General features: G+C 37.4%; 1 protein-coding gene across 2 annotated transcripts in view; it reads right to left on the reverse strand.

The window, feature by feature from the left end:
* The window catches only part of TMED8 (transmembrane p24 trafficking protein family member 8), a 53,341-nt gene that overhangs the window by 16,710 nt on the left and 11,306 nt on the right, over nucleotides 1-25,325 (reverse strand). For both annotated transcript variants that reach the window (XM_077123190.1, XM_077123191.1), the window contains 4 exons: nucleotides 8,295-8,373; nucleotides 2,303-2,432; nucleotides 464-590; nucleotides 26-331 (listed from right to left, as the gene is read on the reverse strand). In XM_077123190.1, coding sequence (XP_076979305.1) covers nucleotides 26-331; nucleotides 464-590; nucleotides 2,303-2,432; nucleotides 8,295-8,373 — 642 coding nt within the window. The remainder of the gene's footprint in view (nucleotides 1-25; nucleotides 332-463; nucleotides 591-2,302; nucleotides 2,433-8,294; nucleotides 8,374-25,325) is intronic.

Genomic DNA, 25,325 nt, shown 5'->3' on the forward strand with positions numbered 1-25,325 from the left:
CAAATTATATTAAAATTAAATTCACCTTCAATCTCTTCCTCATCCTCTTCATCTTCATCCTCGTCCTCACTGGAATCACTGACCTGCACAGTTATGTCAGTGCTGGTTACAGGAGTCCAATCAAAATAAACTCCAAAGCCAATGTCATAGTCATCGGTTGCAAACTCCCAGCACACACGCTTCCCCTCTGGATGGGTAGGTACCCGGACCGTCACTACTTCACCCCGCTTCACTATCAGACGGTTGTTCTTCTCTTTGCCCAACTTGCTTTTGAATTCCTTCATCTTGGTTAAGGTCCAGGTGCATGGAGGAGCCATAAGAGGTGGAGAGACTAAAAGGACAGGCAGCTTATTACTGAGAAATCATGGGGAAATGCTGTTTTATCTGGCATTTTACTATCAGTCTGCCTTTATTTAAGTACCACTCAGGGGAAAAAATACCTTCTGCACTCCCAAAATCTCACCTTTCCTGTGGTCACCCAGAAGACCGGCAGATTCCAAATCAGCTGAAAGAACATCTATAGCTCCTGTGTGCTCAGACTGGATCATAACGATGTCCCCAGACCTTTGTGGAACTTGGTATTTGGTCATCTGCACAACAGAATTCTGATTAAGGGACATAGTAGAGCCTCTTTTCAAATGAAGGCTGCCCTACCCCTTCCCTATTACCGCCACTATTCTAACTCAAAGCTAAAGTGCTATTCAATGATCCTTCTCTTTACTCTACGTACTGGTTGCTAATAAATTCCACCAAGTTTTAATGCCACAAAAAGTTCCTAGTTTAAAGACTGTTCATTGTTTTGCAACTTGTCCACTGTAGACCCTTTAAAATTCCTTGCCCATGAATATCCTCACAGCTCACTACTGACTTTGCATCTAACAGCATTTCTGGGCTCTGCCTTGGTGACACCTTACCTTGCACAGTACCTCCCTGTGCTCCTTTCATGACAGCTCCTGTACCTGGGCTTTAGCTCTTCTTCCTGATTCTGATCTGCTCTCCAATGAAACTCCATTGTTTGACCATATCATTGCCCCCACCAACACCCGCCCGACCCAGGTTGTCTTACCCTATAAGGCACTGTAAATGATCACAATCTCATTTTAGACCAGCTCTAGGGTTTGCATTTAAACAGTATATTTGCTGCCAGGTATCTGACCTGCATGGAAGAATACAAACCCACCCTTCCAGTCATTTTATACTCAGAGCTTCGCTAACCCATGGCAGAAGCCTGCCTCCTCTCTCTGATGGCTTTCCTTTCAAATCACTCAGCTTAGTGTTCCCTTATTTCATTCTATTATGCCTTTATTTCCTGTCCCTTTACCAGGCAGTCAGCAGGCAACTCAACAAGAAATCTAAACCTACTGCACACAGGGGAAAGTACATCAGTGAGATAGCAGTACAGTTAAGAGACGAGAATTGAATTTGCAAGAAACAAATACATCGTTAATAATTCTTTCAGGATGATTCTCATAGCTGTTTCTGGAAAGTAAGCCCTGCAGGTCTTCTCATCTCCACTGCTAAATGAGATAAATCAGACTTTGGCTATGGTTCTTAAATAAGTCCTTCCTTTTCTGAAAGGCTAATAAAAAAAAGAGTTAGCATGCAACTTATTAGCTGCCTAACCTTACTTAGGAAAGTCACCAACTGCTTCCAGACTGTTTCCTCATCTGCAAAATGGGGACATAATGTTTCCTATTTCACAAGGTTGTTCTCAGGTATAAATGAAATATCATGGATCAAAGTGCTTTGTAAACAATAAAGCATTATACAAATTTAATCATAATGCTTGGTGTTGTAATTATTGACGCTAATACCATTCATTATTATAATATAATATAATAATTATAACAACATAATACAATAATTATGTTAATAATTATACAAATAGACCATACTTCTATAGCAGGAAGCCACTGCTATTAATTGCACTTCTACAGAATATTTAATCTAAATACTGAGCAGATCTACTTTAAAAATAAAAACTAAAAAAAAGCAAAACTAAACCAGTACAATGATTTAAGCCTTCTCACATCAAACATATTTTAGAGAGCACATAAACATTGATTCCAACACTTCACTTTTGTGAAGAGATGCCTCATGGATACTGGTACAGTGATGGGCTCTATGGGAGATACAAATCATTGAAAGTAAAATGCCCTAATGGGAGCAAAGAGAGAATTCTATGAATCACCCTCAGTGTGTTTTCTAATTCCAACCCATCCATTCTGTATCTAAATTCTAGCATCACAAACTCCTCCTGTTATAAGAGGTAGAGGGGTAAGGGTGGGAATGTACTCCCTACCTCATTTAGGATCCGAGCCTGGTCTGCAGGCAGCAATTCCTGTTTCACCAAGGTTTGAGCCTCCAAAGTACCAGCTGCTTTCCGTAGATCTTCTGTGGCATCCTTACTCACAGGTGATACCATCTCTGGCCTCTCAAAAGAAGACAACATGTAAATTCAATAGCTCTTTTTAAAGGTGCAATCATCCTCTCGAAACTTTGAAATAAAGCCACATACAAAGGCCCCACCCCATTCTGCTGTCATTTAGGTTTAATGTCACTTCAGCAGATCATTGCACAAGGCTGAACTAGCCCCCAGGGCAGCAATGACAGCCTGGGAGGGCCAAGGACTGACAAAAGCCAGATCACAGGCTCTGATAAATAAAGTTCATTTATCTGAGATGGAACACCAGGTCCAGTTTTCTTCATTCCTCATGCCATTTACTCCATACAGAATTTCAGCAAAAGAAGAGTTAGAATCCCAGTTTTGTTTTATACTTAAAGCTACTAGATGGAAGCAAAAGAGGAGACCTCTCCTAAATTAGAGATTGTGCTGGTTTGAAAGGAAGTATGCTCCCTAAGAAAAGCCATGTTTTAATATAAATCTCATTTCATAAAGGTAGAATGATCCTTATTCAATACTGTATATTTGAAACTGTAATGAGATCATCTCCCTGGTTGATGTGATTTAGTTAAGAATGGTTGTTAAACTGGATTAGGGGATGACATGTCTCCACCCATTTGAGTGGGTCTTGATTAGTTTCTGAAGTCCTATAAAAGAGGAAACATTTTGGAGAATGAGAGATTCAGAGAGAGCAGAGAATCCTGCAGCACCACGAAGCAGAGAGTCCACCTGCCAGCGACCTTTGGAGATGAAGAAGGAAAACGCCTCCCGGGGAGCTTCATGAAACAGGAAGCCAGGAGACAAAGCTAGCAGATGACACCGTATTCGCCATGTGCCCTTCCAGCTGAGAGAGAAGCCCTGACTGTGTTCGCCATGGGCCATCTCACTTGAGAGAGAGACCCTGAACTTCATCGGCCTTCTTGAACCAAGGTATCTTTCCCTGGATGCCTTTGATTGGACATTTCTGTAGACTTGTTTTATTGGGACATTTTCTCGGTCTTAGAACTGTAAACTTGCAACTTATTAAATTCCCCTTGTTAAAAGCCATTCCGTTTTTGGTATATTGCATTCCGGCAGCTAGCAAACTAGAACAGAGGTTGATCACCGAAAACAAAAGAAATACAACTGACTACTCTCTTGCTAATCTCTTTTCAGTTATACCAGGAACAAAGTCTCAACATTTCTATTTTCTACCCTATCCCAATTCACTGATATAAGCAATGGCTTTCCTTCCCCCCCCCCTTTTTTTTTTTAACCTTTTTTATTGTATAGTCTAACATATATACAAAGCAAAGAAATAAAAAAGCAATAGTTTTCATAGCACTCTTCAACAACTGGTTACAGGACAGATCTCAGAATTTGTCATGGGCTACCATACAATCCTCACAGATTTTTTCTTCTAGCTGCTCCAGAACATAGGAGTCTGGAGGGCTTAAGTACTTTATCATCACAATCGACTTTCTTTTCCTTCTTTTTTTGTGAACAATAATGTATATACCAAAAAGCTATAAATTTCAACGCTCAGCACCACAATTAGTTGTAGAACATATTTCAGACTTTGACATGGGTTACAATTTCACAATGTTAGGTTTTTACTTCTAGCTGTTCTAAAATACTGGAGACTAAGAGATAACAATTTAATGATTCAGCATTCATATTCATTTGTTAAGTCCTATCTTCTATGCATAATTTCACCATCACCTTTGATCTTTCCACACCTTTCTTTGGGGTTGTTTGGGCTATGGCAATTCTAAATTTTTTATATTGGAAGGGTCACTAATATGGGGTAGGAAGATGGAACTATATGATGTTCTGGAGAGGCTGGAGTAGGTTTCAGGATTTATCTGGACCAGGGACCCATCTGGAGGTTGTAGGTTTCTGGAAAATTACTCTAGTGCCTGGAACCCTTGCATAAGAGCAACCTCCAGAGTAGTCTCTCGACTCTATTTGAACTCTCTCTGCCATTGATAATTATATTTCTTTTCCCTAGCTTTCTTTCCTTTTTTAAGCATATTCAACTCTCCCAAAGACTTGAAACAAAACTATTTGAATAATTGATTTTAATGAGGCAAGGGAATGATTTATGTTTCCCCTGGCTTCAGAGTGAACAGAAAATTAGTTAAGTGATAAGGCTGTCATACAACACCCCAGGCCTTTTGGAAAACTGCTGCCAATAAAAGGCCTGGATTCTTCAGAGTGGCAGTTATCAAAGTATGGCCAGGGACTTGGGATCTTTGAGGCCTTTTCAAGGAAGTCTGTGAAGTCAAGACTAAGATACTATCTGCCTTTTTTTCATTCTCTTTTTCTCAAGAGTATACAGTGGAGTTTTCTAGAGACTACATAATATGTGATATCACAACAGACTGAATGCAGAAGCAGATATGAAAATACTGCTCCTTTATTATGCCAGGAAAGAGATTTTCAATGTCTCTTCTCACTTAATTATTTTTCCTTCAGAAAATAGCTATTTTTTAATTAAAAACTTAATTATACTAACGTGCAATAGGTTCACTGCTATTTTTTAATGAAAAATATTTCTTCTGAGATTTAATTTCTAATTTCTAATATGATAAATATTGATAAATATAACCCACATAAACAAAAATTGCAGAGCCTCAATAATTTTTTGGCATGTAAATGTTTGAGAACCACTGTTTTAGGACATCATTTCCTCAGCTAAACTAAGTCAATGACTGGGAAACATGGGACTACAAACCAAGGAGGGGAAATAGTAGAGGGAGTTCGGTATTCATTAGTTTCCTTCCTCCTTCTTTTCTTCTTTTTTTCATCCCTTCCTTCCATTTCTTTCCATTTCATTCTCTTTCCTTTTTTTTTTTTTAACATAAACAAGAAAGATTGCTGCTAGTTTATAAATTACCTCTTCTTCAAATAAAACAGAGCAATCATTTAGAATATTCAGTTACTCCGATCTATCTCAGAACAAACAAGAGCTGGTTACTATAAAAACAAGAGCTGTGGATTTGCTTGTATAACCCAATGTAAGCTGTAAATTGGTCTAGGCTGTGGGCCTATTTTGTTGTCTAAAATTAGAAATTACAGCCAATTTTTGTTTTTTGACACTATTTATTACCTGCCTTCTTGACTAGAAAGTGAGCTTGATGATGGCAGGGCATGGGTCTTACTCCCTCTGTAAGCATGGCATCTAGAACCAAAACTGAATTCTAAGAGGTCCTTTGTGCCCTGACCTCATCTAGAATCCTCTCCTTGCCCAGTTCACTCAACCATAATGGGCCCTTCAATCTTTGGTAGGCCTCAAACACCTCAAGCACTCTCCTAGGTGAGGCTGTTTATGCTTGCTGTACCCTCTGCCTAGAACTCTGTTCTCATTGTTACCTTAGGGCTTAGTTCCTTCAGAGTTCTGCTCAGCCATCACCTTCTCAGACAGCTATAAACAATGGCTCACCCCTCTGCTACTCCCTTACTGTGCTTCATTTTTCTATACTGCACTTATCTGCCCGACATATTATACCACATTTTGTTGATTCCAAGACACATTTTTTTTAAAAGATTTTAATACAACAGAAATATGAGGTGTCTTAAAAATTTTGTTTTACAGAGATTTACATTTACTTCTGCAAGGTCTCAGGAGTACTACCAACCTGAGATGATTTTAAATTAAATTCTGATTAAGGGGTTTTTATAAACCATGGTGGTAGAGTGAATTTAGACAACAAGCTGGTGACTACCTACTTGTTCATATTCTCAGGGGAGCTGTTTTTCCGTCTCTTACTCAATGCTAAGGTTGAGCCATTCAAGTTTCTTTGCTGTTCTTTTCTGTGGGTAGGGATATTTGTTCTGATTTTATCTTTTCACTGAAGGTGTAGGCTTTTGGTACCCCAGCTCCATTTGGTATCTCCTATTAGACTCTTTATTTTGAGCTTTTATTTCCTTTCTTAGTGGTATGTAAGAAGTGGTACATCTTATAGTTGATGGTAACTTAGATTCTAGGAAATATGATGTAGACTTGTGTTCTGTCTCCCTCCCTTACTAGAACATAAGCACCATAAGAGCAGGGTCCCGGACTATTTTGTTCATTTGCAGTATCTTCAGTACCTAGAACAATGCCAGGGGCAAAGCAGGCTCTCAATAAATATCTGTTAAATGAACAATTAGTTGATACCCAATAAATATTTGTCAAATGAATAAATTAATACATTAATTTTTGTTTGGGAACAAAAGAGTAGTTTTGGGTCAGACTACCACTTATATAACATCCGTCCGGTAAAAATAAAACAGTTTAATCTTAATCATTTGCTCGACCTTATTGTCTATATGACTTCTAAAATTTAGCCTCTTCATTGCCTTCAGCATGCTATTTTGCATAAATATGGTTCTGCTCATTAAAAAAAAAAGTCTTAAACAGGACATGCAACAACCACATAAATTTATCTTGAGAATGGTAAACCGCCATCACTTGATGCTCAAGATAAGACACATAAAGGAAAATTCCCACTTTAAGCTTTCTGGTTTGTGGTTTCTGGAGCACTGAGTCCACCCCAAAGGGAGGGGAGAGTCTGTGAGGCTGGCCAGCTTCACTAGAAAAGACAAGCGTTGAACCATTGCCATTTCCAATATACACATAGCACTAAGTTTCAGATGTCAAGTTTGCCGAATTTTTCTTTCACACTCTAGATTTTAGAAACAAAACTTCAAAAATGAAATCTCTTTTTGTCTAGGAATGTACTTGCTCCTCACTCAAAAAATTATTTACTCTTAAGAGGAAAAACAATTCTGTGCCTAAGCCCATTCCCTTGGGATCCTTTAAATCAACACGTGCAGAAAAGGGATGGCGGCAGGAAGATAAAGGAGTACTCCTGGGGGGGGGGGGATTTGATGAGAACACAAATTGTCTCAAGTAACCAAAGCCTTTAGGAGAATGTCTTCTAAAAGGATTGTCATAGATAGTAACCAAGTAGATCTAAGCATAGAACTAATTATTGCTAGTTATGAGAATAAGCTTTAGAGTCAGACACACTTAAAACCATGAATTGAGGCAATTTTCTGAACTCCTAAATAGGACTCACAAAGTAACAGATTTTTAAAATTCCTTGACACCCTCTGTCCCAGCCATCAATTTTGAGGACAGGTGTAAGATATGGAGCCACAGATTCTACTGGACAATACTGCATAATACCACAAGTTAGGATTCTTAAAAAGACAGCTTTTCATTAATTAAGACATTAATGTTTTCAGGCTTTCTGTTCATTCTAGGGCTCAGCATAACTCTGCTACTCCCTCTGATACAATGATGGTGGGTAGATACAAATGGAAAGAAAGGCAAATTAAGAATGACAACCTGAAGGCCACCAATTTTTAACTTGAAAATCACTTAATAAAAAAATGCCTCCAAAGGTGTTTGTGTACATATGTATACATACACACATATACATGCACACATGTATGTGCATTTTTTGTGTAAAATATAAACACACACCCTCTTGCAAGTCCACCTGGGATTTACTTGAAGTGTTTTTTTTTTTCCATGGGCAGGCACCGGAAACCGAACCCGGGTCCTCGGGCTTGGCAAGCAAGCATTCTTACCTGCTGAGCCACCGTGGCCCACCCTACTTGAAGTGTTTTAATACTTGAATGTGGTCTTCAAGAGAAGTTAAATGAGTACACTACATTAAACTATTTGTTACTGTTTTATTCTCTAAGAGTAAAAGAAAAATTTATAATCTGAAATAGACCTGAGTTTGCTCATAAACATACTTCAGGGTTAATTAATTAATGACAAAACCATCCACATTCTTCACTTCAATTTGACTTCCCCCTTAAAAATCACTCTCCATTTCTTTCATCAATTCCTTATTCCAGAAGACTTTTTATTTATTGGAAGCTTTTTATCTAGAGCAGTTGCTTTCCATACCTGTAGGGTGAGGAATGGGGTGATGGATCAGAAACAGAAGCCACTGGAAAGATGTTGGTGTTTTCTAAATCTTCGTTTTCTAAAAATTATGGAAAGAAAGAATTCAATATCTGAGCAAAGATATAATCATAATTACCTTCTGTCTTCCTTTAAAAACTTAGCAGTTTGAGACTTCCTGGAAGATAGCGGCTTAGTAAGACGCGCGGATCTTAGTTTCTTCTCCAGGACACCTACTAGGGAAGTAGAAACGATACAGAAAGCGCCCAAAGCCACAACAGAGATAAAAAAGACAGCATACCCCATCCTGGAACGGCTGGCTGGCTGAGAGAAGCAGCTCGGGTGAGATCGCCGAGGCGCGCGGGCCTTACCGGGCGGGGTGGCAAGCGGCCGGAGTTACTCCCTTCCCCCTTCCCGGGCCGGCTGGGAGAATTGGAGAGGCGGTCCCCTGAAACCAAGGCGGCTGGCGCCCACACCACGCGCAGCCCCCGGACCAACTGAGAGAATTGGATCGGAAACCCCCAGGCCGCGGAGAACGGTGACGGGTGGGGGAGGCCCCTTCCAAACCCGTGACTCCCGGGGAACGTGCACTCTCTCGGGCGGGCCGCTGCCGCTGGCGCCCTCCCGCCACGCTTGTTGCCCAGGGCCGACTAGGAAATTCGGACGGGCTCTTTCCCTGGCTGCAGCGACCAGCAACCCTCCCTGCATTCGGACCCCGGGCCAGCTCAAGCCGCTTTGGCTGGCAAACCCCCAGGACGGCGAGAGTTTTCCAAAGTTTAAGGTCCCACAGCACCTTTTACTGGTGGGACCCGCAGACAAACGTGTGCCACGAGCGCAACCTACTGGGCAGGATAAGAAAAACAGAACCCAGAGATTTCACAGAAAAATCTTCCAAACTTTTGGATCCAATACCCAGGGAAATCTGTCTAAATGCGCAGACGCCAACAGAAGATAACGGATCACGCTCAAATAATTGAAAATATGGCCCAGTCAAAGGAACAAACCAATAGTTCAAATGAGATACAGGAGCTGAGACAACTAATGCTAAATATACGAACAGAAATGGAAAACCTCTTCAAAAATGAAATCGATAAATTGAGGGAGGACATGAAGAAGACATGGGCTGAACATAAAGAAGAAATAGAAAAACTGAAAAAGCAAATCACAGAACTTATGGAAGTGAAGGACAAAGTAGAAAAGATAGAAAAAACAATGGATACCTACAATGATAGATTCAAAGAGACAGAAGATAGAATTAGTGATTTGGAGGATGGAACATCTGAATTCCAAAAAGAAACAGAAACTATCGGGAAAAGAATGGAAAAATTTGAACAGGGTATCAGGGAACTCAAGGACAATATGAACCGCACAAATATACGTGTTGTGGGTGTCCCAGAAGGAGAAGAGAAGGGAAAAGGAGGAGAAAAACTAATGGAAGAAATTTTCACTGAAAATTTCCCAACTCTTATGAAAGACCTAAAATTACAGATCCAAGAAGTGCAGCGCACCCCAAAGAGATTAGACCCAAATAGGCATTCTCCAAGACACTTACTAGTTAGAATGTCAGAGGTCAAAGAGAAAGAGAGGATCTTGAAAGCAGCAAGAGAAAAACAATCCATCACATACAAGGGAAACCCAATAAGACTATGTGTAGATTTCTCAGCAGAAACCATGGAGGCTAGAAGACAGTGGGATGATATATTTAAATTACTAAAAGAGAAAAACTGCCAACCAAGACTCCTATATCCAGCAAAATTGTCCTTCAAAAATGAGGGAGAAATTAAAACATTCTCAGACAAAAAGTCACTGAGAGAATTTGTGACCAAGAGACCAGCTCTGCAAGAAATACTAAAGGGAGCACTAGAGTCAGAACCAAAAAGACAGAAGAGAGAGGTATGGAGAAGAGTGTAGAAAGAAGGAAAGTCAGATATGATATATATATAATACAAAAGGCAAAATGGCAGAGGAAAATATTATCCAAACAGTAATAACACTAAATGTTAATGGACTGAATTCCCCAATCAAAAGACATAGATTGGCAGAATGGATTAAAAAACAGGATCCTTCTATATGCTGTCTACAGGAAACACATCTTAGACCCAAAGATAAACATAGGTTGAAAGTGAAAGGTTGGGAAAAGATATTTCATGCAAATAACAACCAGAAAATAGCAGGAGTGGCTATACTAATATCCAACAAGTTAGACTTCAAATGTAAAACAGTTAAAAGAGACAAAGAAGGACACTATATACTAATAAAAGGAACAATTAAACAAGAAGACATAACAATCATAAATATTTACGCACCGAACCAGAATGCCCCAAAATACGTGAGGAATACACTGCAAACACTGAAAAGGGAAATAGACACAAATACCATAATAGTTGGAGACTTCAATTCCCCACTCTCATCAATGGACAGAACATCTAGACAGAGGATCAATAAAGAAATAGAGAATCTGAATATTACTATAAATGAGCTAGACTTAACAGACATTTATAGGACATTACATCCCACAACAGCAGGATACACCTTTTTCTCAAGTGCTCATGGATCATTCTCAAAGATAGACCATATGCTGGGTCACAAAGCAAGTCTTAACAAATTTAAAAAGATTGAAATCATACACAACACTTTCTCGGATCATAAAGGAATGAAGTTGGAAATTAATAATAGGCAGAATGCCAGAAAATTCACAAATACCTGGAGGCTCAACAACACACTCTTAAACAACGAGTGGGTCAAGGAAGAAATTGCAAGAGAAATTAGTAAATACCTCGAGGAGAATGAAAATGAAAACACAACATATCAAAACTTATGGGATGCAGCAAAGGCAATGCTAAGAGGGAAATTTATTGCCCTAAATGCCTATATCAGAAAAGAAGAAAAGGCAAAAATGCAGGAATTAACTGTTCAATTGGAAGAACTGGAGAAAGAACAGCAAACTAATCCCAAAGCAAGCAAAAGGAAAGAAATAACAAAGATCAGAGCAGAAATAAATGAAATTGAAAATATGAAAACAGTAGAGAAAATCAATAAGACCAGAAGTTGGTTCTATGAGAAAATCAATAAGATTGATGGGCCCTTATCAAGATTGACAAAAAGAAGAAGAGAGAGGATGCAAATAAATAAGATCAGAAATGGAAGAGGAGACATAACTACTGACCTCACAGAAATAAAGGAGGTAATAACAGGATACTATGAACAACTTTACGCTAATAAATACAACAATTTAGAGGAAATGGACGGGTTCCTGGAAAGACATGAACAACCAACTTTGACTCAAGAAGACATAGATGACCTCAACAAACCAATCACAAGTAAAGAAATTGAATTAGTCATTCAAAAGCTTCCTAAAAAGAAAAATCCAGGACCAGAAGGCTTCACATGTGAATTCTACCAAACGTTCCAGAAAGAATTAGTACCAATTCTCTTCAAACTCTTCAAAAAAATCGAAGTGGAGGGAAAACTACCTAATTCATTCTATGAAGCCAACATCACCCTCATACCAAAACCAGGCAAAGATATTACAAAAAAGAAAACTACAGACCAATCTCTCTAATGAATACAGATGCAAAAATCCTCAATAAAATTCTAGCAAATCGTATCCAACAACACATTAAAAGAATTATACATCATGACCAAGTAGGATTCATCCCAGGTATGCAAGGATGGTTCAACATAAGAAAATCAATTAATGTAATACACCATATCAACAAATCAAAGCAGAAAAATCACATGATCATCTCAATTGATGCAGAGAAGGCATTCGACAAGATTCAACATCCTTTCCTGTTGAAAACACTTCAAAAGATAGGAATACAAGGGAACTTCCTTAAAATGATAGAGGGAATATATGAAAAACCCACAGCTAATATCATCCTCAATGGGGAAAAATTGAAAACTTTCCCCCTAAGATCAGGAACAAGACAAGGATGTCCACTATCACCACTATTATTCAACATTGTGTTGGAGGTTCTAGCCAGAGCAATTAGACAAGAAAAAGAAATACAAGGCATCAAAATTGGAAAGGAAGAAGTAAAACTATCACTGTTTGCAGACGATATGATACTACACGTCGAAAACCCGGAAAAATCCACAACAAAACTACTAGAGCTAATAAATGAGTACAGCAAAGTAGCAGGTTACAAGATCAACATTCAAAAATCTGTAGCATTTCTATACACTAGTAATGAACAAGCTGAGGGGGAAATCAAGAAACGAATCCCATTTACAATTGCAACTAAAAGAATAAAATACCTAGGAATAAATTTAACTAAAGAGACAAAAAACCTATATAAAGAAAACTACAAAAAACTGCTAAAAGAAATCACAGAAGACCTAAATAGATGGAAGGGCATACCGTGTTCATGGATGGAAGACTAAATATAGTTAAGATGTCAATCCTACCTAAATTGATTTACAGATTCAATGCAATACCAATCAAAATCCCAACAACTTATTTTTCAGAAATAGAAAAACCAATAAGCAAATTTATCTGGAAGGGCAGGGTGCCCCGAATTGCTAAAAACATCTTGAGGAAAAAAAACGAAGCTGGAGGTCTCGTGCTGCCTGACTTTAAGGCATATTATGAAGCCACAGTGGTCAAAACAGCATGGTATTGGCATAAAGATAGATATATCGACCAATGGAATCGAATAGAGTGCTCAGATATAGACCCTCTCATCTATGGACATTTGATCTTTGATAAGGCAGTCAAGCCAACTCACCTGGGACAGAGCAGTCTCTTCAATAAATGGTGCCTAGAGAACTGGATATCCATATGCAAAAGAATGAAAGAAGACCCATCTCTCACACCCTATACAAAAGTTAACTCAAAATGGATCAAAGATCTAAACATTAGGTCTAAGACCATAAAACAGAGGAAAATGTTGGGAGATATCTTATGGATCTTACAACTGGAGGCGGTTTTATGGACCTCAAACCTAAAGCAAGAGCACTGAAGAAGGAAATAAATAAATGGGAACTCCTCAAAATTAAACACTTTTGTGCATCAAAGAACTTCATCAAGAAAGTAGAAAGACAGCCTTCACAATGGGAGACAATATTTGGAAATGATATATCAGATAAAGGTCTAGTATCCAGAATTTATAAAGAGATTGTTCATCTCAACAACAAAAAGACAGCCAACCCAATTACAAAATCGGAAAAAGACTTGAACAGACACCTCTCAGAAGAGGAAATACGGATGGCCAAGAGGCACATGAAGAGATGCTCAATGTCCCTGGCCATTAGAGAAATGCAAATCAAAACCACAATGAGATATCATCTCACACCCACCAGAATGGCCATTATCAACAAAACGGAAAATGGCAAGTGCTGGAGAGGATGCGGAGAAAGAGGCACACTTATCCACTGTTGGTGGGAATGTCAAAGGGTGCAACCACTGTGGAAGGCAGTTTGGCGGTTCCTCAAAAAGCTGAATATAGAATTGCCATACGACCCAGCAATACCATTGCTAGGTATCTACTCAAAGGACTTAAGGGCAAAGACACAAACGGACATTTGCACACCAATGTTTATAGCAGCGTTATTTACAATTGCAAAGAGATGGAAACAGCCAAAATCTCCATCAACAGAGGAGTGGCTAAACAAACTGTGGTATATACATACGATGGAATATTATGCAGCTTTAAGAGAAGATAAACTTATGAACCATGTAATAACATGGATGGACCTAGAGAATATTATGCTGAGTGAATCCAGCCAAAAACTAAAGGACAAATACTGTATGGTCCAACTGATGTGAACGGACATTCGAGAATAAACTTGAAATTTATCATTGGTAACAGAGTTCAGCAGGAGTTAGAAACAGGGTAAGACAATGGGTAATTGAAGCTGAAGGGATACAGACTGTGCAACAGGACTAGATACAAAAACTCAAAAATGGACAGCACAATAATACCTAATTGTAAAGTAATCATGTTAAAACACTGAATGAAGCTGCATCTGAGCTATAGGTTTTTGTTTTGTTTTGTTTTGTTTTGATTTTACTATTATTACTTTTATTTTTTTCTCTATATTAACATTCTATATCTTTTTCGGTTATGTTGCTAGTTCTTCTAAACCAATGCAAACGTACTAAGAAATGATGACCATGCATCTATGTGATGATGTTAAGAATTAATGATTGCATATGTAGAATGGTATGATCTCTAAATGTTGGGTTAATTTCTTTTTTTCCGTTAATTAAAAAAAAAAAAAAAGAGAGAAGGGATAATTGGAGCTGAAGGGATACAGACTGTACAACGGGACTGGATATAAAAACTCAGAAATGGACAGCACAATACTACCCAATTGTAATGCAATTATGTTAAAACACTGAATGAAGCTGCATGTGAGGTATAGGTTTTTTGTTTTTGTTTTTTTTGTTTTTTTTTCTTTCTATTATTGTTTTAATTCTTATTCTGTTGTCTTTTTATTTCTTTTTCTAAATCGATGCAAATGTACTAAGAAATGATGAATATGCAACTATGTGATGTTATTAAGAATTACTGATTGTACATGTAGATTGGAATGATTTCTAATTGTTTTGTTAATTCTTTTTTTAATAAAAAAAAGTTTTAAAAAAACAAACAAACAAAAAAAAAACTTAGCAGTTTCAACCAACTTTCTCTTTCCAAAAATATTCTGGCTATAAATTTTATGTTCTGGAAGCCTAGCATATAAATTATTCAAGCCATTATATTCAACAGACATAACCCTTTCATGAAAAGAAATCATTTTCCAAAACAAGTCTCCACAGAATTAATCCTAATTTATGAATCATATTTCTCAGAAAGCAAATGGTTAAATTATGCAAAATGGGTCAGACTGGGACAAAGGATAAAATGGACTACAGCTCAGTAGCAAAATTATAAATTGCTTTCTGTACATTCAATAAGCTCACATAATTTTATCCAGGATTAGGTAAACTATTTTTGTAATTTCATTTATTCATTCATTCCCTCATTCATTCATCAATGCTTTATTGAATAACTGTTTTGTACCCTCAAGAAGTATATAGATGTAATCATAATGAAATCCATGTTACAAGCTCAAAACAAGCCTATTGCTAGGTATTATTATCAAAGCCACTTTGCAGGTAAGACAGGATTCAAATCCAGGCAGTGGAAATCTTAACCATTAGGAGCTATTCATTAGGTGTTTATTTGTCTTTCCTTGAGCACTCAGATGATAGCATATACTCAATGTATTTTTCTAGGCCCCAATTTAATCTCCTGCTATTAAGACAGCAAGAAACAGAAGTCTACAGCACAACTCAGTAAAGTAAGCCACAAATATTAAAAGCTTCAGAAGTTGGTAACAACATAAAAGTGAAAATGACAGGCAATTTTTTGTGATCTGATTTTAATCTATTCTCACTTTCTGTATGTAAGATGTTTATCTTTTTGTCAATTCAGTCAAATAGATCAAAAGACGTTAGCACTCACATTACCTGATTTTCCTTCTAATAAAGGAACTGAGTCTAAAACTCTCATCAGATGTTTCCCAGTTTCTGCCACTGTTTACAAGAGGCCAATTTCGCCAAAGAACAATGCTAATAGAAAGTTCTTCCCTATGCTGATCTAAATAAAATTTAGCTCCTAATAAATTTTACTTTTCAATCATTCCTCCCCACAATATTCTTTCAAATATTTACAGCCTCCCATTACGTTTCCTCCAAGTTTCTTCTCCCAGGTTGGCCATCTCCAGTTCCCTCAACCATTCCTTTGATGCCCTCTGGCCATGCTGACCTCCTTTAGTTGTCCCACCTACTTTGTTCCATTTAAAGTGAGGAGCTAAAAGGACAACTTTTTCAGATACATTCTAATCCATGTAGAGTAAAGAGACAATAACCTCTTAATAAGGACATAATATTTCTATTAATGCACTAGATTTTATAGCTGCAAAATTACTTACTGATACAGACTGACTTATAAAATAAGTCAATCAAAATATCCAGGGCTTGAAAAGTAAATTTTTATAAAGCCAATATTTCCTAAGATCAATTTCTTTCTAGAGTGCAGATTTACAGAAAAATCATACAAAAAGTATGACTCTGCAAATACTTCACCCCCCCACATACACAGTCTTTCCTATTATTAACATTTTGCATTAGTGTGGCATATTTGTTACAATTAATGAACCAATATTATTCTATTATTAATGAAAGTCCACAGTTTACATTAGGGTTCACTCTTTGCGCTATACAGTTAAATAGATTTTTTTCCCCTATGCACTAATTTTTTTTATTTTTAACTTTTTCTATTGTATAGTACAACATATATACAAAGCAAAGAAATAAAAAAGCAATAGTTTTCAAAGCACTCTTCAACAAGTGGTTACAGGACAGATCCCAGAGTTTGTCATGGGCTACACCATACGATCCTCTCAGATTTTTCCTTCTAGCTGCTCCAAACTATAGGAGGTTAGAGGCTTAAATATTTTTTTTTATCACCACAATCGACTTTTTCTCCTTTTTTGTGAAAAATAACATACATACAAAAAAGCTATAAATTTCAAAGCACAGCACCACAATTAGTTATAGAACATATTTCAGACTTGAACATGGGTTACAATTCCACAGTTGCAGGTTTTTACTTCTAGCTGTTCTAAAACACTGGAGACTAAAAGAGATATCAATTTAATGATTCAGCATTCATATTCATTTGTTAAATCCTATCTTCTCTGTATAGCTCCACCAACACCTTTGATCTTTCCATCCCTTTCTTTAGGGTTATTTTTGGGCTATGGCAATTCTAAATTTTTCGTATTTGAAAGGTCTGTCATTAATATGGAGTAGGGAAATGGGACTATCTGATGCTCTGGAGAGGCCTAGCTAGGTTTCAGGACTTACCCACTCAGGATCAGAGACCCATCTGGAGGTCATAGGTTTCTGGAAAATTACTCTAGTGCCTGGAACCCTTGTGGGATCTTATATATTGCCCTAGGTGTTCTTTATGATTGGCTGGAATGGTCCCGGTTGGGGGTTGGCAGGTTATGATAGGTAGCAAGGTCTACCTGAAGCTTGCATAAGAACAACCTCAAGAGTAGCCTCTTGGCTCTATTTGAACTCTGCCACTGGTACTTTTATTAATTACACTTCTTTTCCCCCTTTTGTTCAGGATGGAATTGTTGAGCCCACAGTGCCAGGTCTGGATTCATCCCTGGGAGTCATCTCCCACGTCACCAGGGAGACTCACCCCTAGACGTCATGTCCCACAGAGGAGGGATGGCAATGATTTCACTTGCAGAGTTGAGCAACAAGGGAGGTCCTCCAGAAGTAACTCTTAGGCATGCCTATAGGTAGTCTAAGCTTCTCCGCTACCTACATAAGCTTCACAAGAGTAAGCCTATTGATTTGGGTGTCCCTAAAGTTTGACACAGTATCAGGGGATTCCCTGATGGTAAGGTTCAATAGTTCCATATTCTTTCTCTCATCCCTCAGGGGCCTTTGCCAATACTTTTTGATTACCTGCTTAATATATTCTAGGATGTATCCAGGCACTACAATAATCTACACAGGATTAAAGGACCTCTTTCTTATTCTGTGCTCCCTGTGTTTCAGTTGTTCAAATGAGCTCTACAGATAGGTTGAACTAGATTATGCACTACGGAAAATTTCAGTTCCAGACCAAATAAACTTTTTTTGCATTGGTCTCAAAGACTATATGTAGTTCTAAAATATAGACACTGTCTTCCTTACCCCTATGTCCTGAATTACTTTAGCCGCAACCTGTTTGGCTTCATTCTAATCTCTAAATATCGGGTTATATATATATAACAGCCTTTCAAAATCCAGAAATAATAATCACCACTCCGGACTTAATGTGTCTGCTCTAAAAGCTTACAATCTAGGCCCCTGTTTTCTTATAAGCATTTTCTAAAGGTGACCATACCATTGTTATTCTTTTATTTCTGGCTTATTTTGTCTCACCAAATGTCTCACATGTTCATTCACATCGTTGCATGCCTCATGACTTTGTTCCTTTTTATAGCAGCACAACCTTCATTCATAAGTATACACCATTGTTCACCAATCTACTCTTCCGTCAGTGCATCCTTCAGCCACCTGCATTCATCGAGCATCATGTAGAAGGCCCAAAGTCCACAGTCCATCAACGTTCTCAATTTTAGATAATTTCATTGTTCCCAAGAGAAAGTAAACCAATAAACACACCCTCACAAAATAGAAAATCTAAACTACCTCTTAACTCTTGTCGCTTTTCCTGTTATTTACCTCTGCTGTTGCTGTGGTAGTGCTGATGGTTTCCTTCTTTTTTCTTTTTTTTTTTACATGGGCAGGCACCGGGAATCGAACCCAGGTCCTCTGGCATGGCAGATAAGCATTCTTGTCTGCTGAGCCACCGTGGCCTGCCCTGATGGTTTCCTTTTGAACATAACTCATAGCATGCAATAGCAATTTTCCCCCTGTTCCCTGGACTTAAACACTCTCTGTACAAGAATCATATCTTTGAAGTAATTCTTGCGAGAACTAATTCATATTTCTAGCGTTAATCAGTGGGACATATAGGTCTATATAACCCCTTTCAATCTTGTTCATCTTCAATATATTACTACTTATAGACCCACTAGAGAACCACCTTCACTCTTATCTATTCCCTTACATTGGAATTCAACCTCATTAGCTAACGGTTCACCCATCTCTAGCTTCTATGTATCTCTAAGTGCCCTATATTCTGTATTATAAGCCTCTGATATAGCTTTATGCTGGTCATAAAAGTGGAATCATACAGTATCTATCCTTTTGCATTGGGCTAATTTCACTCAGCATTATGTCCTCAAGGCTTATCCATCTTATCATGTGCTTCAGGACATCATTTTGTATTACTGCTGCATAATATTCCATCGCATGTCTATACCACATTTTGTTGGTCCACTCTTCTGTTGATGGGCATTGGGTTTGTTTCCATCTTTTGGCGATTATGAATAATGCTGCTATGAACATCAGTGTGCGAATGTGTTTGTGTCATTCTTTCAGCTCTTCGGTGTATATACCAAGTTGTGCTATTGCTGGGTCATAGGACAACTCAATATTTAGTTTTCCAAGGAACAGCCAATCTTCCACAGTGGCTGTACCATTATACATTCCCACTAGCAGGGTATAAGTGCCCCAGTTTCTCCACATCTTCTTAAACATTTATAGTTTCCTGTTTGTTTAATAGCAGCCATTCTTACAGGTGTGAGGTGGTATCTCATTGTAGTATTGATCTGCATTTCCCTTATAGCCAATGAAAATAAACATCTCATCATGTGCTTTTGAGCCATCTGTATTTGCTCTTGAGAAAAATGTCAATTTGTATCTTTAGCCCATTTTATAATTGGGTTGTTTGTTCTTCTGTTGTTGAGTTGTATGATTTCTTTGTATATACAGGAAATCAAACCGTTGTCCAATATGTGATTTCCAAACATTTTATCCTATTGCGTTGGCTGCCTCTTCAACTTTTTAACAGTCTTTTGAAGTGCAGGAGCATTTGGTTTTGAGGAGTTCCTGTTTATCTATTTTTTCTTTTGTTGCTTGTGCTTTGCATGTAAAATTTAGGAAGCTACCTCCTATTACTAGGTCTTGAAGATGTTTCCTTACATTTTCTTCTAGAAGCCTTATGGTGCTAGTTCTTGTATTTACGTGCTTGATCCACTTTGAGTTAATTTTCTTGTAGCGTGTAAGATACAGGTCCTTTTTCATTCTCTTGGCTATTGATATCGAGTTCTTCCATGCCCAATTATTTATTAAAAAGACTATTTTGTTCCAGTTTAGAGGATTTGGGGGCCTTGTCAAAAATCAGTTGACCATAGATTTGGTGTTCTATTTCTACACTCTTGATTTGATTCCATTGATCAATGCTTCTATCTTTATGCCAGTACCATATGCTGTTATGACCACTGTGGCTTTATAATAGGTTTTAAAAGACAGGGAGTGTTCATCCTTCCACTTCATTCTTCTTTTTTAGGATGCTTTTAGCTATTTGGGGTCTCTTTCCCTTCCAGATGAATTTGGTAATTAGCTTTTCCAAATCTTCAAAGTAGGTTGTTGGAATTTTGATTGGTTGAATCTGTACATCAATTTGGGGAGAACTGACATCTTAACTATATTTAGTCTTCCTATCCATGAGCAGGGAATGTCTTTCCACATTGAAGGAGACTGAATAGATCTCCTTCAATTTCTTTTAGCAATATTATGTAGTTTTCTGTGTACAAATCCTTCATGTCCCTAGTTAAGTTCATTCCTAAGTACCTGATTCTTTTCGTTGCTATTTTGAAAGGAATTTTTTCCTAAACTGACTCCTCAGCTAGGTCATTGCTTGTGTATAGAAATGTTACTGATTTTTGCACATTAATTTCATATCCTACCACCTTGCTGAATGTGTTTATTAGCTCAAGTAACTTTGCTGTAGATTTCTAAGATCTTCCCAGTATAGTATCATATCATCTTTAAATAATGAGTTTTGCTCCTTCCCTTCCAATTTGGATGCCTTTTATTTCTTTGTCCTGCCTGATTGCTCTAGCTAGAACTTCTAGCACAATGTTGAATAACAGTGGTGACAGTGGGCATCCTTGTCTTGTTCCTGACTTAGGGGGAAAGCTTTCAGTCTCTCTCCATTGAGTACAATACTGGCTATCAGTTTTTCATATATTCCCTTTATCACATTGAGGTAGTTCCCTTTGATTTCTATCTTTTGTAATGTTGGGGATGCTGAATTTTGTCAAATGCTTTTTCAGCATCAATCGAGATGATCATGTGATTTTTTTCCCTTTCAATTTGTTAATGTGCTGTATTACATTAATTGGTTCTCTTGTGTTGAACCGTCTTTACATTCCTGGTATAAATCCCACTTGCTCATGGTGTATACGTTTGTTTTTTTGTTTGTTTGTTTGTTTGTTTTTGCATGGGCAGGCACTGGGAACCAAACCCAGGTCTCTGGCATGGCAGGCGAGAATTCTGCCATTGAGCCACCCTCGCACCATCCTATGTATAATTCTTTTTTTTTATTTTTTGGGGGATGCATAGTCCAGGAATCTAACCTGGGTCTCCAGCATGGAAAGTGAGCATTCTAACCACTGTATAATTCTTTTAATGTGTTGTTGGGTTCGATTTGCTAATATTTTATTGAGAATTTTTACATCTATGTTCATTGGGAGATTGGCCTGTAGTTTTCCTTTCTTATAGCATTTTTACCCGGTTTTGGTATTAAAATGATATCAGCTTCATAAAATGAGTTAGGTAGAGTTCCTTTTTCCTCATTTTTTTTGGAAAAGTTTGAGCAGGATTGGTGTTAGTTCTTTTTGGAATGTTTGATAAAAGTCCCCTGTGAAGTCATCTGGCCCTGGGCTTTTCTTTGTAAGATTTTTGATGACTGATTGAATCTCTTTACATGTGATTGGTTTGTTGAGATCTTCTATTCTTCCTGAGTCAGTGTAGTTTGTTTGTGTGTCTCCAGGAATTTGTCCATTTCATCTAAGTTGTCTAGTTTGTTGGCATATAGTTGTTCACAGTATCCTCTTATGATTTCTTTTATTTCTTCAGGGTCTGTGGTAACTCACCCCTTCTCATTTCTGATTTTGTTTATTTGCATCCTCTCTCTTTTCTGATTTTTCAGTCTTCCTAGTAGCCCATCAATTTTATTGATTTTCTGAAAGAACCAACTTTTGCTTTTATTGATTCTATTGTTCTTTTGTTCTCCCATTCATTTATCTCTGCTTTAATCTTTGTTATTTCTCTTCTTCTGTTTGCTTTGGGGTTAGTTTGCTGTTCTTTCTCAAGTTTCTCCTGGTGTGCTGTTAAGTCCTGAATTTTTGCTCTTTCTTGTTTTTTAATATAGGTGTCTAGTGCAATAAATTTCCCTCTCAGCACAGTCTTTACTGTACCCCATAAATTCTGATAAGTTGTATTCTCAGATAAGTTGCATTCTTATTTTCATGCATCTCTATGAAGTTACTGATTTCTCTAGCAATTTCTTCTTTGACCCATTGGTTGTTTAAGAGCATGTTATTTAATCTGCATATGTTTGTGAGTGTTCTCATTCTTTGGTGGTTATTGAGATTCAATTTTATCCCATTGTGAGCAGAGAAAGTGCTTTGAATAATTTCAGTGTTTTTAAATTTATAAAGACCTGTTTTGTGCCGTAGCATATGGTTTATCCTGGATAATGTTCCATGAGCACTAGAGAAGAATGTATATCCTTGTGCTTGGGTGTGCACCTATATATGTCTGTTAGGTCTAATTCATTTATCAAGTTATTTAACTTCTCTATTTCCTTGTTGATCTTCTGTCTGGTTGTTCTATCTACAGAGGAGTGTGGTGTATTGAAGTCTATTATTATTGTTGAAACATCTATCGCTCCCTTCAGTTTTGCCAATGTCTCATGTACTTTGGAGCTCCTTGACTGGGAACAAAAATATTTATGATTGTTATATCTTCTTGGTGAATTGACCCTTTAATTAGTATATAGTGTCCTTCTTTGTCTCCTGTGATGTCTTTACATTTAAAGTCTACTTTGTTCAATATTAGTATAGCTACTCCTGCTTTCTTTTGGTTACAACTTGCGTGGAAAATCTTTTTCCATCCTTTCACTTTCAATCTATTTGTATCCTTGTGTCTGAGATGAGTCTCTTGTAAGCAGCATATATCTGGATTGTTTCTTAATCCATTCTGCCAATCTGTATCTTTTTATTGGCATTTTATTAGTCCACTAACATTCAAAGTCATTACTGAAAAGGCATTTCTTGATTCCACAATCTTATCTTTTTAATTTTGTCAGATCTATATATTCTTTTCCCTCTTTCTCTTTGTATTCTTTAAATTACCCTTAGTGGTACTCTTCAATTCTGTACCCTTCTCCAGACCTTGCTCTCTTGTCTTTTTTTTTTTTTCAGCTGGAAGAACTCCTTTTAGTATTTCTTTTTTTTTTTTCTCACACATTAGTTGAAATTTTTAAATATTAAGTACATCTATTTTCAGCACACTGCAGTAATGACATTCTTTTGTTCTTCCTCACGCAAAAACATTTTTTAAATTTGTACATTTAGTCACTATCATTATACACTATAGGCATTCCTAGATTACACCATCTCAATCTTTATCGTCTATCTTTCTTTGTGATTTCATTTATGCCCCCAGCCCTCCTCCCTCTATCATTCTCATACGCAGTTTCATTCAGTGTTTTAACATAATTGTATTACAGTTAGGTAACATTGTGCTGTCCATTTCTGAGTTTTTATATTCAGTCCTGTTGCACAATCTGTATCCCTTCAGCTCCAATTACCCAATATCTTACCCTATTTCCATCTCCTGATGGTCTCTGTTACCAAGGAAATATTCCAAGTTTATTCACTAATGTCAGTTCATATCAGGGAGACCATATAGTATTTGTCCTTTTGTTTCTGGCTAATCACACTCAGCATAATGTCCTTAAGGTCCATTCATGTTGTTACATACTTCATAACTTTATTCTGTCTTACAGCTGCATAATATTCCATCTTATGTAAATGACACAGTTTGTTTAGCCAACTGTCTGTTGATGGACATTTTGGCTGTTTCCATCTCTTGGTAATTGTTAATAATGCTGCTATAAACATTGGTGTGTAAATGTCCGTTTGTGTCCTTGGCCTCGTGTCCTTTGAGTAGAGACAGCATATAGATGGGTCCTGTTTTTTAATCCATTCTGCCAGACTATGTCTTTTGATTGGAGAGTTTAATCCATTAACATTCAGTGTTATTACTGCATGGGTAGTACTTTCTCCTACTATTTTGCCTTCTGGATTTTATATGTCATATCTAATTTTCCTTCTTTTTACCTTTACTCATAGTCTTCCTTTCTACACTCTTCTCCACACCTCTCTCTTCTGTCTCTAGTGCTCCCTTTAGTATTTCTTGCAGAGCTGGTCTCTTGGTCACAAATTCTCTCAGTGATTTTTTGTCTGAAAATGTTTTAATTTCTCCCTCATTTTTGAAGGACAATTTTGCTGGATATAGAATTCTTGGTTGGCAGTTTTTCTCTTTTAATAATTTAAATATATTATCCCACTGTCTTCTCGCTTCCATGGTTTCTGCTGAGAGATCTTATTGGGCTTCCCTTGTATGTGATGGATTGCTTTTCTCTTGCTGCTTTCAAGATCCTCTCTTTCTCTTTGACCTCTGACATTCTGATTAGTAAATGTCTTGAAGTATGTTTATTTGGATCTATTCTCTTTGGGGTACGCTGCACTTCTTGGATCTGTAATTTTAAGTCTTTCGTAAGAGTTGGGAAATTTTCAGTGATAATTTACTCCATTAGTTTTTCTCCTCTTTTTCCCTTCTCTTCTCCTTCTGGGACACCCACAACACGTATATTCATGCGCTTCATATTGTCTTTCAATTCCCTGAATCCCTGCTCATACTTTTCCATTTTTTTCCCTATAGTTTCTGTTTCTTGTCGGCTTTCAGATGTCCCGTCCCCCAGTTTTGAAATCCTGTGTTCTGTCTCTTGAAATCTACCATTGCAGGTTTCCATTGCTTTTTTCATCTCTTCTACTGTGTCTTTCATTCCCATAAGTTCTGTGATTTGTTTTTTCAGATTTTCAGTTTCTTCTTTTTGTTCTTTCCTTGCCTTCTTTATATCCTCCCTCAATTCACTGATTTGGTTTTTGATGAGGTTTTCCATGTCTGTTCATACATTCTGCATTAATTGTTTCAGCTCCTGTATGTCATCTGAATTGTTGGTTTGTTCCTTTGACCGGCCCATATCTTCAATTTTCCTAGTGTGATTTGTTACTTTTTGCTGGCATCTAGGCATTTAATTACCTTAATTAGTTTATTCTGGAGATTGCTTTCACTTCTTTTATCTAGGGTTTTCTTGCTGGATGAATTTGTTGTCTATCTGTTCTTTGACATTCCGTTCAGCTTTATCTGGACCTTTAGCTCAAGTTTTGTTTAACAGAGGAGAATTTTTCAGTTGTTTTCTTGTTTCTTGCCGTACTTATATGGTGCCTTTCCCCCCCGCACACACTTAGGAGGGTCTACTTAGATATTAT

The sequence above is a fragment of the Tamandua tetradactyla genome, chromosome 12, assembly GCF_023851605.1.
Source record: "Tamandua tetradactyla isolate mTamTet1 chromosome 12, mTamTet1.pri, whole genome shotgun sequence".
In the NCBI taxonomy this organism is placed as follows: domain Eukaryota; kingdom Metazoa; phylum Chordata; class Mammalia; order Pilosa; family Myrmecophagidae; genus Tamandua; species Tamandua tetradactyla.